General features: G+C 43.7%; 3 protein-coding genes across 3 annotated transcripts; all 3 read right to left on the reverse strand.

The window, feature by feature from the left end:
* Positions 1-830: 830 nt before the first annotated feature.
* LOC9654377 (putative glycerol-3-phosphate transporter 1) lies at positions 831-3,013 on the reverse strand. Its single transcript, XM_024668954.1, has 6 exons — positions 2,218-3,013; positions 2,140-2,176; positions 1,894-2,099; positions 1,279-1,827; positions 1,147-1,227; positions 831-1,087 (listed from the first exon to the last, which is right to left on the reverse strand). Exons 1-5 carry the CDS (start codon positions 2,981-2,983, stop codon positions 1,214-1,216), a joined length of 1,572 nt encoding a protein of 523 aa, XP_024524722.1. The 5' UTR covers positions 2,984-3,013; the 3' UTR covers positions 831-1,087; positions 1,147-1,213.
* A 363-nt stretch (positions 3,014-3,376) lies between these two features.
* On the reverse strand, positions 3,377-5,343 carry LOC9654378 (aquaporin PIP2-3). The gene is made up of 4 exons (XM_002964323.2): positions 5,028-5,343; positions 4,713-4,914; positions 3,720-4,656; positions 3,377-3,653 (listed from the first exon to the last, which is right to left on the reverse strand). The coding sequence occupies exons 1-3, from the start codon at positions 5,117-5,119 to the stop codon at positions 3,721-3,723; spliced, it is 1,230 nt and encodes a 409-aa protein (XP_002964369.2). The 5' UTR covers positions 5,120-5,343; the 3' UTR covers positions 3,377-3,653; position 3,720.
* Positions 5,344-5,567: 224 nt separating this feature from the next.
* LOC9654379 (RNA polymerase II C-terminal domain phosphatase-like 3) lies at positions 5,568-9,257 on the reverse strand. The gene is made up of 12 exons (XM_002964324.2): positions 8,738-9,257; positions 8,491-8,635; positions 8,388-8,434; positions 8,277-8,337; positions 7,786-8,214; positions 7,324-7,722; positions 7,094-7,255; positions 6,749-7,017; positions 6,476-6,587; positions 6,130-6,387; positions 6,006-6,052; positions 5,568-5,909 (listed from the first exon to the last, which is right to left on the reverse strand). Exons 1-12 carry the CDS (start codon positions 9,043-9,045, stop codon positions 5,846-5,848), a joined length of 2,301 nt encoding a protein of 766 aa, XP_002964370.1. The 5' UTR covers positions 9,046-9,257; the 3' UTR covers positions 5,568-5,845.
* Positions 9,258-15,900: the final 6,643 nt, after the last annotated feature.

A 15,900-nucleotide genomic window follows, 5' to 3' on the forward strand; every position in this document is an offset into this window, starting at 1 on the left:
AGATGGCCCTTGGCGAAGACAATGCAATTGTTGGAAGGCATCGTCACAATCGTCGACATGTCCGAAAGCGTGTTTGAAGACATCCGAAAGAACACTCCAATCCCCATGAGTGGCCGCACTCAATCCATTGTACCATAGCAACACCGTCCCTTGGAGACACGTGGGAAAATCACGCAAACGTCGAGCATCATCCCAAGAATGATACGTGGCAATCACCTTGAAGTGATCGAACCAATGGTACACATCATCCCCAGGATTCTTATGAAAGAACTCCGGCCGAACGCGAGGATTGGACCAAGAGCAGAAGGAGTTGGACCACGTGCCATGAATGCCACCATCAATTGAGTTTGGTTGTTTAATTGCAAGCACATAGCATCAAGCAATTGAACCAATTACTGCTCTAGAGTCAAAGGAGGAAATTGTTGATTGGCCATGAAAATGAACGAAAAAGAAAGAGCAAAAGAAGAGAAATGACAAAAAAACTGGAAAGAAATGGTAAATCTAGACAATGCAAAAAGCTAGATCTAAACCAAAATTCTAAAAGGAAATAACAAAAGAAAGGAAATGGAAAAAGCTAGATCTAGACGATGCAAAAACTATATCTAAACCAAAATCCTAAATCCAAGCACTCCCCGGGGACAATCAAAGATGTCCCTCACCTCCACCAATGTGAGTGCATGGAATATAGAAAGGGAATACAAAAATGTGTATATCAATTAGCCCAAAAACTCTAGCTTATATACAAGAGTGAGTGGTCCGAATTGAAACCAATCCGACAGCTACCAAAATCCCACTATGCTAATATTAGTATATGGCATCATAACCGTACATTTGCCCTCACAATTCTAAATTACTTAAAAACATTTCTATGTTTTTTGAGTTTTAATAACACCTCTATAGAGTTTAAACATAACTATACAAAAAAAACTAGATAAGTAGAAACCTTCATACCTTTCCATGGTAGATCTTTTTGATGTTGCAAAAGAATTTACTTGTGATCTGTTATAAGCCTAATGCTTCCCTTCGAAGCCACTTTTCTGCAAGGACGCATGGTTGGCGGAATATTTTGTCATAAAGCATTTGATAACTGCACCACACACCAAACCGATAATGGTTAGAGCCCAAGCACTAGCGAGAAACAATCACCTCAACCATGAACTACAAGCAGAGAAAAATCCTATCGCTTTGTTCTTGTGCTTGTCACAGCTCTAAGTCAGTACAATTGATCTGGAAACAAGGACGTTAGAGCATTAAAAACCAAGAGCAAAATCTCGTTACTCTGATCGTCGCCAAGCGGCTGGAAAGGAGCGGCATTTGCGCTCGCAAACTTTGCAGTGAGCTCCGTGTAGACGAGCTTGCTGAGCAGCAGCGCAGCGATGAGCACCGAGGTGATGAGCATCCCAAACACTGCGTCCCATCCTTTCTCCGACACGAATCCCGTTAGCAGCGGCCCAATAGCAGCACCGACGGAGCCCGTGCCATCGATGATAGCGGTCACGGTTGCCAGAGCCTTGGAGCTTCCACTGAGCGAGCTGTGAGTGCCAAGGTCCGCGGACACGGCTGTGGTGATGAGAGCATACGGCCCGTTGATGAAAGCTCCCAGGAAGACCATGAGCACGACGTTGCCAGCTAGAGACGAGCTGCCATAGACGCGATACAGAACCAGCGCTGGGACTGCAACGTACAGAAAAGTTGCCGCCGTGGTTGCTTTCGCGTTGAGTTGATCCGAGATGTAGCCAGCAGCAACGCCTCCAAACATACCTCCCACGTCGAAAAGTGTGGACAATCGACCCGACATTCCATCGGAGAGATAGTTGCCAGCGATCTCTGCCCAAACAAACATAAAAAAACGCTTAGAACTATATATAACACAAAAACTCGAAGAACACTTACTAGTATGCCTTATGTAGAACGGAAGCCAGTAGAGGAACGTATAAGCCACCAGCTTGGAGAAGAACAGGCACAGTGCGAACTGTGCAACGCCTGGAATCATCCAGGCATCAAAAAACCCCACAGCCGAGTCGTTCCTCGTCCCTGGCGCGAGAGAAACCTCCCTAAACTCCTCACCGTCGCTATTTATATCCAGGCCCTGGAACTCGCTCCCGTCGATCATGACCGAAAGGAACTTCCCGCCCATGCTTGTGCGGTTGCCTCAGCATGATCAGCTCAGGCGCCGCTGCTTGCCTTACGTACTCGCACCACCACCACCACCAACACTCGCCATCGAAGACGACATATCAACCTCTTCCGGATCCACTGCCAGGAAGAAGAAAACCACCAAAGCCGCCATAGCCATGAGAAAACCGGGAGCTACAAACGACCACCCCCAGCCATACTGCAGCATCTCCGCCGCGAGCAGCGAGCCGACGATGTTTCCAGCCGAGGTGTGACAGTTCCAGATCCCCATGATCAATCCCCGCTTGCTCTTGTCAAACCACTTCGCGACAATGGTCACCACCGACGGCCACCCTGTGGATTGAAAGACCCCCGCTACCATCTGGACGAGTATGAAGTAGCCTAGAGAATGGACCTTCCACCAGTAAGCCATCCCAAACAGGCACGAGAATGCCCCGCTGCCCGCCATGCCAGCCGAAAGAAAAAACCGGAGGTTGAGACGATCACCCAGATGACCCGCGAAGTACATTCCTATAGCGTAAGAAGCTAGAAAAGCTACATCTATAATCCCGAGCCTGGCTTTACCTCGACTCCCTACGAAGGGACTCCACCCCTCCCGGGCATTTCCTGGATCGATGCTGCTGGACGGGGAGAGATTGGAGCTCGGGCTCACCGCGAAGCCTGGATCCGAGTACTCCGGATGGAGCACGGCCTTGACGATGCTGATCGGCTTGCGCGCGGCGTGATAGCCGGCGTAGGCGAGGAATGTGATCCCTAGAACCGATGCCTTGTAGAATCCGAGGCTGAAATTGGAGGCGCGGCGCGCCCGGAGGAGCTGGATGCCCGGTGCCACGGCCCGCGCCTCCATTCTCGGCGCTGGGCGCTAGGCGCGCCCTAATTAGGGCATTTTGAAAAAAAGAAGAAGATCCTACTAGCATATTCTACTGGGTCCTAAGGTTTGATTTTTCCGTCAAACTTATCATGCGCAAGGCTTTTGACTATTACTTTTGCTTGCTAAGGCAGCTGGATTCTTGAATGCTTGAGAGCTCGATCATGGAGAGGAACAAAATCGTGGAATCAAAAAAACTTATTTCCTAGACTCGTGGCGAGCGAGCAGCTCTTCGAAAAAGTCTTGCTTGATTGATTGATGTTGTCTCGCTGCTGCTTGCTCGATCGATCGACATTTTTTTGCTTCGCTGCACCATCACGAAGGAGTCCCACGCACGCAAGAAACCAAAGAACTTTCGAAGGAGAGGAGAAAGAAAAGCGAAAGAAAGTTTACTTGCGTACAAACGCCATGGATTCCAGCTCACGATCCATTATAGCAACAGGATCATCGGACGTCGCAACGCTGATGGGCGAACTGGTGGTGGTGTGTGGTCACCTAACTTTGAGCCTGCAAAACGGAGATAGTTACCTAACAAAGGCATCTATCACCAGTGAAGTAAGCTTAGCTCTCCAGTAACCGCAACCTTTGATTTATAGCTACTTCTCGCTTTCACCAATCACATACACATTACACGGCAGCAGCGGCAGTCCTGAGATGCGAAAAACAGCAAAACTTTCGGTCAAGAACCAATCCAAAAACTTTCACGTACACGAACCTCAAAGTTGCGACGGCATCTCCTCCACCAAGTTCCTCGACCGGGACCTCGATCTCTCCCGCTCGCTCTCGCTCCGGTGTAGCATCGCCTTGATGTGGAGAAAGACGTCCATCCTCTTCTCTTGCGGCGTCGGTGCCGGAGCCGGAACCACGGCCTGTGGCGGCGGAGGCGCGTAGAATTCCTCCTCGGTGGTCATCATCTGTGGCTGCTTATTCGCGACGAGCCGGAACACGACCCCAAAAATGGTTCCAGCGATGAACGGACCGGCCCAGAACACCCAGTGGCAATCCCAGAGCGTGCTTCCCTGGACGATGGCCGGTCCCAGGCACCTCGCGGGATTCATCCCAGCGCCCGAGTAGTATGGAGACTTGAGCTGCGACGAGATGAAAGTAAACAGTCCTGCCGCGCCACCGATGCTGAGAGCAGCGAGAATTGGACCAGTCTGGCGAAAGTTCCCGGGCTCGAGGAGAGTCGAGTAGGCCACGAAAATGAGAAGAAACGTGAAGAAGATCTCCGAGATGAGCCCCGCTCGCGGTGTGAGTCCCTCCGGCCACTCGAGCCCCCGAGAGGTTCTCACAACTTCTCCGAGCAGGCACCCGGCGAGGGAGTTTTTCTCGACGAAGTCCCGCGCCACCACCTGTTTTGCTGCCAGAGTCCCGATCAAAGCTCCCAAGCTCTGCGCTGCCATGTAGAGCATTGCTCGCACCGCGGTCGTGTGGCCCGTGAGCATGGTCGTGTATGTGAAGATCGGGTTGAGGTGCCCGGCGCCCACCCACACGGACAGTGCCGCGAGAATGCACGCCGCCCAGACGAGGAAGTAGACGAGAGCGATGGCGATTCCTCGCTGCTTGAAATCCACGCACGCGGCAATGCCGGTTATAAGCGCGAATTGGAAAGCCGAGAAGCCGACGAGCTCGACCAGAGTTCCACGCCACACCTGAAATGAAAGGATTTTTTTTTTTCTTTCGAGAGACCGAAGAATTCATAGCTTACCTCACAGTTTGTGAAATCCATCAGACCCAAGAAGCGCTCCATTCGGCCGCTCCACGTCAGGGGCGGCGCGGGCAGCCCTTTGTCCTTGAATGCTTCCTCATCCATCGCCATTCCAGGTCGCGGAGGCTGCCCATATACTGGCGGGGATTGGTACCCCGACCCGGTGGGAATGTAGTAGCTCGTGCTGGGATCGTGATTCGACCTGGAACAAGGAAAATTCCCATCAATCCGGCATCCAAAACCCCAAATCCGAGATCGAAGCACAAGAATCCCCCGGAAGAGAAAGAGAGAAGGAGAGAGAGGACGCTGCCATACCTGTATCGTCCAGAATGTGTCACTGGCTGGAGCTCGCCGCTGCGATAGCTGGTGCCGGCGCCTCCACTCTCAATCTGGAAAGACGAAGACATGGCGATCCCCTATCGGATCGATCCACAGCCTCTCTGTGTTAATGCGGAAGAATCCAGGCGAGCCCTAGCGGGATCGTGGGCCGCGCATTGCGTGGGAGTGGAGGAATGCGCTGATGAGCTCGACCGCCGCCGCGCCGCAATAAATGCTCCTCTCTCGCACTGCCGGGGACCGAGGCGGCGGATCAGGCGACCTAAAGACACAGGACAAGAGGAACGTGTGCCAGTGTAGCGGCGGCGGCGGCGACGTCTCCTCCCTCCACCTCACCTCCGCCGCCACTCCTCCGGGAATTTGAATTGTAGGCACCCGTTAATTAAAATAAAAATCCCCCCAGAATATCCCTTCACAGCAGAGCAGAATATTCTCCCCGCGGAGCCACGGGCAGAATATACCCCTACGAACTGACAGAATGTGCCCCGAGATGTGAATTTCTGGCAGAATATGCCTCGCTTGCTGGTGCGTTGCGGGTCCCTTGGCCCTTTCTCTTCAATCCCAAGGTATAAGCACGGAAGCTCGCTGACTGACAGGTTCGACCAGAAGAGAGTCCACTCGCTCCACTCCCGCCCGCAAATTCTAACGCCAACCCGGGGGAATATTCGTCTGGGAATATTCTCGGCATATCCAGGGTTTAGCGCGTCGTGGTTTTTTTGTTTTGTGGTGTCGGTTTGGAGGTTTCTCTCGTTTCATAGTCTCACTGTGCGTGTGCGTGCGCGTGTGTTTTTTTAAGCTTACGGGGGAACAGGGAAGTCTCTCTCGTTGGCTCGCCGGTACAACACCGTGGACGCCTCTACCCTGATAAACAAAAAAAATACGTTAGTCCCGAGTGGCTTTGGAACTGCTTATAAGAAGAAAAAAAATGCTGGGTCTTTTTTCTTCTTGTCTCGGTACCAAGCAGGACGAACGAGAAATCTCCCAGTTGCCAGAGCCCAGTTCGACTATAACACAACACAAAAAAAGAAAAAAAGAAACGAGTTTGAGCAACTTTTGATCGAGTTTTTGATCGGTTTCTTACTTTGTCTGTTCCCATGGAGATCGCAACGACGTGCGTGACATCCTCCTCCATCCTCGTCGTGCAAACCGCTCCGAATTGCTCGGCCATCCTCCACAGCGGGTGGAGCTGCGGCTGCGTCTCCTCGACGGGGAAAACCCGGCTAAAGATGATCTTGCAGCCACCGAGTATGCGTCTCTGGACAACGGAGAGAACCTCCCGGATATCGACTTCCTTTGGAAGCGGCCGGGAGTAAAACTCCTCGTGAACTCGCTCGACCACCTGGCTCGTAAAAAGTAAGCTTCGCTCGATAGAAACGAAAAAGAAAAACGAAAGAAAGGAAAGAAAAGAGTTTGTTTTGTTGGCTTACTCCTAGTATGGATGCTAGCATTCCATCGGCTTCTCTCTCGTCGTGTCCCACCTCTAAAAGCGAGGGGCCGGGCAGTCCAAATTGTTTCCTGCTGCACGGAAAATACATATATCTGCAAAGTCTCTAATCGTCAGCAAGGCAACGAAGAACACAAAGATCAAGAGGAACAGAAAAAAGAGAAAACAACGAAGATCACAAAGACCAAGAGGAACAGAAAAAAGAGAGAAAAAAAGAACTTGGAACTTTAAAAGAGGGACCCGGGAGATGGTATACCTTTCCACCACGATTAAGTTATCTTTGTGGTGTGGCCAGACGCGTGCAGAGTCATCGATGATAAGCACTGCCGACTCCATTCCAAGCACTCCATCCAAATCTTTGCTCCTCGGGGTCTTCTCGTCACCGTAGAGCGCATCACCGTCATCGCCTTTAGAAATCACGCGGCCAGCAAAGAGGACTCCAGTTGGATCCAGAAGCTTGGCCATCTCGGTTGCGTATGCTTTGTTGCCCATTGTGTAGAGGTGAAGCTCGTAAAGTTGGCTTGCCTGGAAACAAGAAAAAACACGTTTTTAAGAAAGACCTTTCAACAATCGAAAAAAGAAAACGAAGAAAGATAATCACCCGTGCGAGAAATCTCCAAATGCCAGGCCTAAGCTTTGTCCACATTGACATGTAAGGAAACCGGTAAAGTTCCCTCCGAGTTCCTTCTTTCGCGTCTTTGTTCCGCTCGATGGTCTCGGTGGCACGCAAAAATCGATCCCATTCTTGCTCGATCTCCATAAACTGGAAGAAAAGAAGAATAAAAAACCATAAGCAAAAACAACAAAATAAGATGCAACAAGAGTAATCACCTTTGCAGAATTCAAGAGTGTGTGATCAAGGTCCAGCACAAGGCACAGCTTCTTTTCACTCAGCATCTTGTCCTGCTCGTCCATCCTCCGTTGTCTCTCCTTGATAAAAGCAATGCGCTCCGCCTCGTCGAGATCAATCAAAAACTCTTGCAGTTCCGGATGGATGTCTAACTCGGTTCCATTCTGTAAAACGGGAGGAGAGCCCGCTTCTAGTCCCGGAATGCTGGGAAACAATCCTGGAATGTTGGAAGGAGGAAGAACTTCAACCGTGTCCTTCACTTGATTCCTCAACTCTGGTGGCTTTGGTGGTCGCACAGTACCATTTTCCAGACTTGTGATATGCTGCTCCTCCTGATTCGTGGTCTCGGAGAGTGCACGCCTTGGATCGCGAGGTTTCATCTGATCAAAAAAGGAAAACAAAGAAGAATGAAGCAAGGAAAACATGAAAGGATGTAAACAGACCAGTATGGATTTGCCATCCTTAGCTTCGGGCTCCAGCCATCCTCCACTGCGGGGAGCCGCCTCGCTCTGAAGCTTCTGACGCTTAGAAGTTTGTGAGTCGGGCTTTAACGCTTCTCGTTTTCTGGAGGGGTTTCCTTCCAAGGCACCACGTCGGGGATCTCGGGGTTTTAAAACTGGTTGAGAACCGGTCTCGGTTTTGTCAGTTAAAGTTTTCCCGTATCTCGCTGCTTCGTCCTCTTTCGAGGGAGTCGGGCTGGGAGGAAGATCATCCATCGGGAACGACGCAGACATATAGTGTGTGTACGACGTCAGTGAGGACGAGGTTGGGTGCTCAGCGCTCGTCCCTCCATCCCATGGTATATAAGCGTGCTCCTTACCATCGCTGCTAGTCTCAAGTTTTGGGTTGACGGCTTCATACAGAGCCTTGAGCTGCGAGTTTTTTCCGCGTGTTATCCTCAATCAAGAAAAAAAATGACCAAAAGTCTCCTCACTTCTTCCACTTGTTTCGCCGTGAACAGTTTATCCGTGTAGAACTTCGCCAGCTTAGCCAGACTGGAGAAAGAAAAAAATGTGAGCGATTGCCTTGTACAAAAATAACAAACCTTTGCAGGACTCCGGGTTTTTGCTCGTCTCCTATCGCGTTATAAACCTGATGGATCCCATCAGCAAAGTGAGAAACAAGCACAGGAAATCCAGCACACTTACGCAGTAAACGATCCGAATCTTGTCTAAAATCTTCAACACGAGCGATTGAACCAACTCGCAGTTGGGCGATTTCTTAGATGGTTGATCCAGCTCCTCCAAAATCTGCAAAGCATCGTGGAGCTGGGCGCATGCGTCGTTGGGAGACCTGCAAAAGCACCAATAGCTCCATCAAACATTCCATATCCATCCCCGGAAGGAAAAAAGAAGGAGAGAAGAGGGACGAAAATATAACAGAGAATAAACTTACTTGCATGCATTCCCCACGCTAACGTTGTTAACTAGTTTAACCACCGTTTGTATCGAGTTATCGTGTTTGCTCTCCGAGTCTCTTCTCCCAGAGTTTACGTGGTGCTGGGTTTTGGGCGATCGAATCGATCCATTCCCGGACGTGGAAACGGCCGCAGACGACTCGATGCGCTCGGCGGCGGCGGTGGCGACGAAAACATCGTCATCGTCGTCCGAGATCTCGCCTTCCTCGTGATCGTCATCAAAATCGCCTTGAGGGTCGACGGGATTCTCCAGCGCCGCGAGACCAATCGCGAATTGGGTCGCCATGGAAGCGAGCGAGCGAGAGAGCGAGTGCGTGTGCCCAATTCCCTTTCAAGACCTAATTTTTCGTTCGTACCTACGAGACACCCCACTGATCTGACCGATCTCGCGGCCCGGCCGCGGGAGAGGGGAAGAGATCGCGAGACGAGATCTTAAGGGGGAGGGACAAAGAAGGTTTCCCTCGTCAAAACTCGCTGGTCATGGATGTTTGCTTTGCAGCCGCAAAAACCCTAAAATCCACCTCGCTTGCTCTCAACGGCCGCGATTAATGGGCACGATTGGCGAATATTCTCCTAAGAATCTTTTCGGTTGAATTTCCTATTGCACACGGACAATTTTATCAAGTTCACTAGACATTGCCTAGCATAAGCTGCCGTTGGCAAAGTTTTTTTGATCCACATATTATCAATAAAAGATGGACACTTTCTGTGGATCATTCACTATTTGCAAATAGTAAATAAATTATTTTTGCTGGAGCTAGCAATCTTGTTTATTATCTCACTACCAAGCAATGTCTAATACTAATCTTAAGTACTTATGGAAATTAACAGAGCCAACCCCTCAATGAGTATTTGTATTTGATATTAAGATTTCAATTCATGAATTTGCTTGCAATGCATTGAGCACCATCAAATTTGCATGGATCCCAATGCCTAATTCAAAAGCTTTAACTTTCACTCCATAAGAGGGATAAAGTTGAGGGAATGGCCCCAGTGGGATTGAGATTAAGGGAATGAATAGTAATTTCCCCATTTAATTCTTGCCCATGTATGCATATGTCAAATTTCCTTCTTCTCTCACAATAGGTAATGCTATTATAGCCAATGCTATTTATATAATAGCATAAAAATGGATATGTGTATTGCTATAATAATATATATTATTATTAACATAGTGCTAGTTGTCCCTAAAAAGTGTTTGGATTTTTAAATTTAAATTTCTCTTATTCTTGTAATTTTTATTTTTGTATTTTTCCTTTTTGTTTTGTTCATTTTCATGATAAAGTAACATACTCCTACTTTGCACTAGCCTCTTCCTCCTCAAGCAATAATTGGTATAATTTCTTAATGCTATGTTGTTGTAGTTAGATAATCAAATTAATATTAGAGATGATGTGTACAATTGATTCAATTACTTTATGGTGATTATTATATATAATTTTTGGGATGTTTGCATAAGTTTTTTATATGTCTTCAAGGGACATGTTGATAACTATAATAATGTCTTTCAACAATTGCATCATCTTTATTAGGGGATGTTTGACTCAATTATGCAATTTGTTCTATTTTGTGCAAGTTAAATATGTCAAAATGAACCAACTTTAGACATGTTATGGCCAAAATTTGTCAAGATCTATATATACACTTGCCCTTACCCTTGACAATTAGGATAATGATATAAAATACCATCTTTCTCATTTATAACTACAGTGAGACACAAACCCCAAAGTGGAGCCGAAATGGTGCCACATGGTAATGGCCGAGGTAGAAGCCAAACGAACGTAACATATTTAGACTAAAAAGCTCCGACTTGAAAAGTCAAGAGCAAAAGTGGACCTCTCAACGAAGCGCTTGAGGACCGAGTATGAAATGAGAAATAAGTGAATCTCTAGAAAAGGGGACACAAGAAGGCCCATATATGACATATGGAAGTGTCTGAGATAGGCTTGAGACAGCATCTAAGACAGAGTCCAAGATAGACCCAAGATGGAGTTTAACATGGAGTCCGAGATCAATCCGAGATGGAGTTCAAGATAGAGTTCGAGATGCACCCGAGATGGAGTATGAAATGGAGTCTGAAATGGACCCAAGATGGAGTCTAAAATGGAATTAAGACTGAGTTTGAAATTGAGTTTATGTCTGAATACTAATACAGACTGTTGGGTGAAACCCCAAAGCAATCATCCCCTAAAGGGGGGATTGCAGAGGTTCCAAAAGTATAATAGGAAGAGTGTGGGGGTTAGACCCTAGTGGAGCCAATTTGGCTAGGAAAAGCCAATGTAACCTAGGAAGGCTATGCCTAAGTATTGGGTGATGATACGTCTATTAAGGAGTTCAAGGCTAGAGTGAATATGGACTGACAAGTGGGGTAGCTTGGTAAAGTGTTTAAGAGCTAACTCTAGTTCCCCCAGGAGATCTAATATTTGATGCTTCTAGTCAAAGTGTGGGTAGCACTACCTATTTAGATACCTAGCATAGCCTTATAGTTAGAACACCCAAAGGTAGAAGGTGGGGAAAATACTCATGAGGTTCGCATAGGGCCACGGTGTTCCAAAATGTTGTCCCAAAATCCTGAATTGTGGAAAGGAAAAGGAACAATCCTTTAGGGTAGTAACTAAAGATATGGTCACATAGTGAGAAAGTCCCAAAGAACAGTAGAACTTATTAGTCAGGCATGTGGGCCTTGACCCAATGGTAGTGTTAGTGAATATAGGGTGGGAACCGAAAAAAGGATATTAGGGAAAGCTCTTCCCTATGTTTATGGTTATCTTATGGATGCTAAAGAGTGAATCTAGGATGATCACTCATAGATAGATGGCTCAATCTTTGAGAGATGAGACTATGATATAGGTGATGTTAAATAACAATGCAACAAAAGTGAATGGGCATGGACTTAGCATGTTGGTGATACCTTTAAATGTTGGTCATGGGATAAGACACGTGGAACACTTGGACCAAATGCTAAGGTTGAGTAGCATGAATGCCATTTTCGGTGTTAACAAGCCCTAAGTCCGGAATAAAATTTATGGAGGTTGTGAGTGAGACTCCTCCAAGTGGTCGAAAATATAGTTAAATGACTAAAGTGGAATGGAAAATTTAATCGCTTACATATATATGTTTCAACTCCACTCCTTTTGGGAGATGATCTAAGGTTGATGCTATTGCCTATATTTAAGGACAAAGACAAAGACATAATTGTAACTATGATATTCATTGTTGGGTGTATGGTAAGATTGGTTACATATATCAATATTGTTGATATTTCTTGGATTAATATCCTTTATTTTTTGGGTGGAGGCCTTGTGTTTGATGTTGTTGTAGTGAAAAGACTTGATAAAGAAATTATTTTAAGAAACAAAGAGTCAACTCAAACAATGGAGGGTCTTTGTGTGAATAAATTAATGACCATTTCATCCTTCTTTCAGAATACTATCAAAGAGTTTATTTTACATTAATTCATCTATTATAAACTTTCCAAGATCATTTTTATAATTCTTTGTAATAAATTTGAGTTTAGCTTTAAATGCTTAGCCTTTTGACACATATTATCATCTATGTTTGTCTCGTGCGGTAAAGCCAATCTTCATTTTCTATGGCAACAACTTATATAGACATGTGCATGGCATGAGGTAACCTAGCTATATATATATGGGAAATCTTGAGCTTGAGCTTTAATTGTTGTAGGTGGTATATAATAAATTGGTATGGCTTGATTGTAATGCAATTATAAAATTCAAAGAGTTTTATGGCTAATGTTAATGTTCTTTCTTTTCTTCTCTCTCTTCTTTTATCCTTAAAATTCCAACATCAATGGATTTTCTAGATGAGGATTCCATTCTATTAGTAGTTGTTGTGTTTGATGTTCAATATTCACAAGGAGCAAAGTTGGATTTACCTTCTTTAAATAAGGGTCATGAGGCTAAAAATGTTGAACTATGAATTTAAAGGCTTATAAAGGGATGGTGTTAGTAGAGTGGTTATGGCAAAGGTTAAATTTTCTTTTATTCTTTTCACTCCTATAACTTGGTTTTTTCTCTTTTTCTCAATTTGACTTCATAGATGGCATCTTGAAAGTGGTAAAAAACACTCCTAGTAGTGGCATTTAATTCAGATCCAAGATTCAAGAGATTTAGATTGACCTTAAGCTTTGAAATGAAGGTTCTTAGGTGGTAGCTAGTAGGTTAACAATGCCTAATGGTTAAGATAGAGACTTTACAATTGTCTTCAGAGTCTCTTAGGACTAAAACAATCTGCCACCACTAGCCTTACAAGCCCTAAAGTAGAGGGAAAAATAGAGTTTTTTTTGCCAAGATTTATGTGATCTTGCTAGCCTTAACATATGACAAAGACAATAACAATTAAGGAGATGGTGGCACATTAAGTTAAGACTCTTTTGAAGATGCGCTATGTATGAGGGGGTTGGTCCAAAGTTGAGTTGAGCTCAATTCATCTCAAGTCAATGCTAGTCAACATAATCAACCATAAGTCTTATAAGGAAATATTAAGTCAGAAAAATGTTATTCTTTGCTAAACTTGAAATTTATGAATTTAAGTATCAATGATTCATAGAAATTTCAATTTTTTTAATCTTTCTAATGCAATTTATACAATAAAATACTATTTCTAGAATTAGAAGTTTGTCTGAACCCATAGAAATTTTTGGGCTTTATTGGTCCCAAATAAAATGGGAACATTGAAGTTTGAATGAATTTAAAATTTCTATTGTACATTTCAACATTTTAACATTTCAACAATTGACTAGAAATATATAAATAATTTGAAACACTGATTCACTTGTTCATTTTTTAGGGTTTACAAAGATGGGAAATAAGGAAAACAAAAAATCTGTAAGTAGTTCTAGCATACAGAAATGTGAGAATGTTAATTTTGTTTCACTACCACAATCTTTATATTCACCCCTGGTCCTTATTACCCATCCGGGAATGTAGATACCACTGTCACTATTGATAAAAATGCCCTTATTACTTCCAAAGCAACAGTCCAGAGCAAGAGAAAAAAGAAAAAATGGACAACATAGTGGAAAGCACTAATGAATTCATTCTATAAACCTTTCAATGCCTTTTGTAATCCAAAAATATATTTTTAAAAAAGAGTAAATTTTTATATATAGTTTATTCCTTTTTATATATTTTGTTTTTCAAAGAGTATAAGTATATATGATGTGGACAAATCAAAGAGTTAAATCTATATCCTTATTTTATATAGCTGGTCTGCCATATATAATAATGGTGAATGCACACAGACATGTGAGTATGCCTTTTTGCAAAATTACCTTTCAATCCCAAAATCATCTACGTATTAATTATGTGCTAGTTTTTAGCTTTTGAAACCCTATAGCCACTTGTCTCTCATAGTAGATTGTAACTACTGAGATTGACAATTATCATTTAATATAGTGTCATATCATAATAAAACATCATTCTTGAGATTAAAATATAATATATTAATCAGAAAATTCTTATTGTTGGGAAGTTTAATTCTTCTTGTGTATTGCAATGGCTAGGAAGAAGTTTATTTTTGGTCCCAGAGGCTTTTCATATGAGTCTCCACTTCCATCTCCAATCTCAACCAATAATCCAGCTTCACTTCTACGCAACAATCCTCCTTTTCATTTTACGGGTTGTTTGAGACTTTTCCATTTGCAACCTCGAGTGCAACTGAATAAAAATCCCTTCCTTATGATGTTGTTAAAAGAGTTAAATTGCCTCCAATGCTCTAAGAGTGATGTCAATATTTTCTTCAAGATCTTGCTCCAGATATAGTAAGAGAGTTTAATGTAGATACATATTATCTTTAGTGTCCTATACGTAACTTTTATTTAAACAAGACAGATAGTTGCATGGGTTTGATAAATTTTATTGAGCATTGTCACAAATGCCCAAAAGTGGGTTTAGAAGGTATGCACGCGTGGATGTATAAGAAAATTAAGAAAGAATTAAAAACATACAACTATTATGATTTCATAGTGGAGAACAATATTCCATTGGTGAACACTTCATCAGTAAGTGTTGAATATGGGATATTTAGGCCACCCTTTAATGTAATGTGAAAGTTATGCATAGTTTTTTCAAAAGTTTAATTCTTTATGAGTAAAGTGGAGAATCCTATATTTTCGAGAATGATAATATTCTAGCATGTATAAATATATTATTATATATACAAGTGGTTCTGAAATTGTTATAATTCTGAAGTCCCATTTTTGAGACTGACAATTTAAACTTTCAAAAACCCCTAGATCTTTTCTTAGTATAAAAACTAATAAGGGATGCTTTCAACATTGAAATTTTAGTTTATTTAGAGTGTAAGAATGGCTAGGGAAAATGCTATTGCTACTCGCAGTTGGCCCCCATGCATTTCATATAAGTCTTCACCTCCATTTCCAACTTTTATCAACATTCCACTCTTCCCTCCACACAACAATAGTTGTGAGGCTTTTCCTTTTGTAGCCCCAAGTGTGACTAAACAAGAGATCCCTCTTCTAGATAATGTTCTAGATGTTGCTACTAAAGATGGATTGCCTCATGTGTTTCAAGAGCGATGCCAGATATTTCTTCAAGATCTTACTCTAGATATGGTTGAAACTTTTGAAAGAATGAACACATATTATCTCCAGTGTCCCATCTACTACTTTTATTTAGATAAAACGGAAAGTTGTATGGGTCTAGAAAATTTTCTAGAACACTGTCACAACTGCCCAAGAACTGGTGTGGAAGGTGTGCATAAATGGATGTATAAGAAAATCAAGAAAGAGTTAACACACAACCATTATCATTTCATGGTGAGGAACAATATTCTGTTAGTAAATATTATATCCACAAGTGTTGAATATGGTATTTTTAGGCCATCCTACTGAAAGTTTTAGCTACTAATAAATCTTACACTATATATTATCCATTCCCCCCCCCCCTCTCTCGCCATTTTTTTATTAACAAAAGTGTATTACCTATAGATAATAAACTCATAATATTAGTAATTATGAAATTTGACAGATTGATACTGTAACTCTATCATCTCTGACACTGACATTGTCTCTGTCACTGACACTATCACTATCACTATCTGCTGCACTGACACTGTCACTATCACAATCATTATCACATTGACATGTGACACATCTTTC

The sequence above is a fragment of the Selaginella moellendorffii genome, unplaced genomic scaffold, assembly GCF_000143415.4.
Source record: "Selaginella moellendorffii unplaced genomic scaffold, v1.0 SELMOscaffold_4, whole genome shotgun sequence".
Taxonomy (NCBI): Eukaryota; Viridiplantae; Streptophyta; class Lycopodiopsida; order Selaginellales; family Selaginellaceae; genus Selaginella; species Selaginella moellendorffii.

Coding starts and splice junctions, on each gene's coding strand:
- LOC9654377 (XM_024668954.1), bottom strand. CDS start 2,983: ATGGAGGCGCGGGCCGTGGCACCGGGCATCCAGCTCCTCCGGGCGCGC. Junction 2,100..2,139: donor ATGCTGAGGCAACCGCACAA/GCATGGGCGGGA, acceptor GATCGACGGGAG/CGAGTTCCAGGGCCTGGATA. Junction 1,828..1,893: donor GTTCTACATAAGGCATACTA/GTAAGTGTTCTT, acceptor TTGTTTGGGCAG/AGATCGCTGGCAACTATCTC.
- LOC9654378 (XM_002964323.2), bottom strand. CDS start 5,119: ATGTCTTCGTCTTTCCAGATTGAGAGTGGAGGCGCCGGCACCAGCTAT. Junction 4,915..5,027: donor ACACATTCTGGACGATACAG/GTATGGCAGCGT, acceptor TCCTTGTTCCAG/GTCGAATCACGATCCCAGCA. Junction 4,657..4,712: donor TGGATTTCACAAACTGTGAG/GTAAGCTATGAA, acceptor CTTTCATTTCAG/GTGTGGCGTGGAACTCTGGT.
- LOC9654379 (XM_002964324.2), bottom strand. CDS start 9,045: ATGGCGACCCAATTCGCGATTGGTCTCGCGGCGCTGGAGAATCCCGTC. Junction 7,723..7,785: donor AGGATGGCAAATCCATACTG/GTCTGTTTACAT, acceptor TTTTTTGATCAG/ATGAAACCTCGCGATCCAAG. Junction 6,588..6,748: donor AACTTAATCGTGGTGGAAAG/GTATACCATCTC, acceptor GAGACTTTGCAG/ATATATGTATTTTCCGTGCA.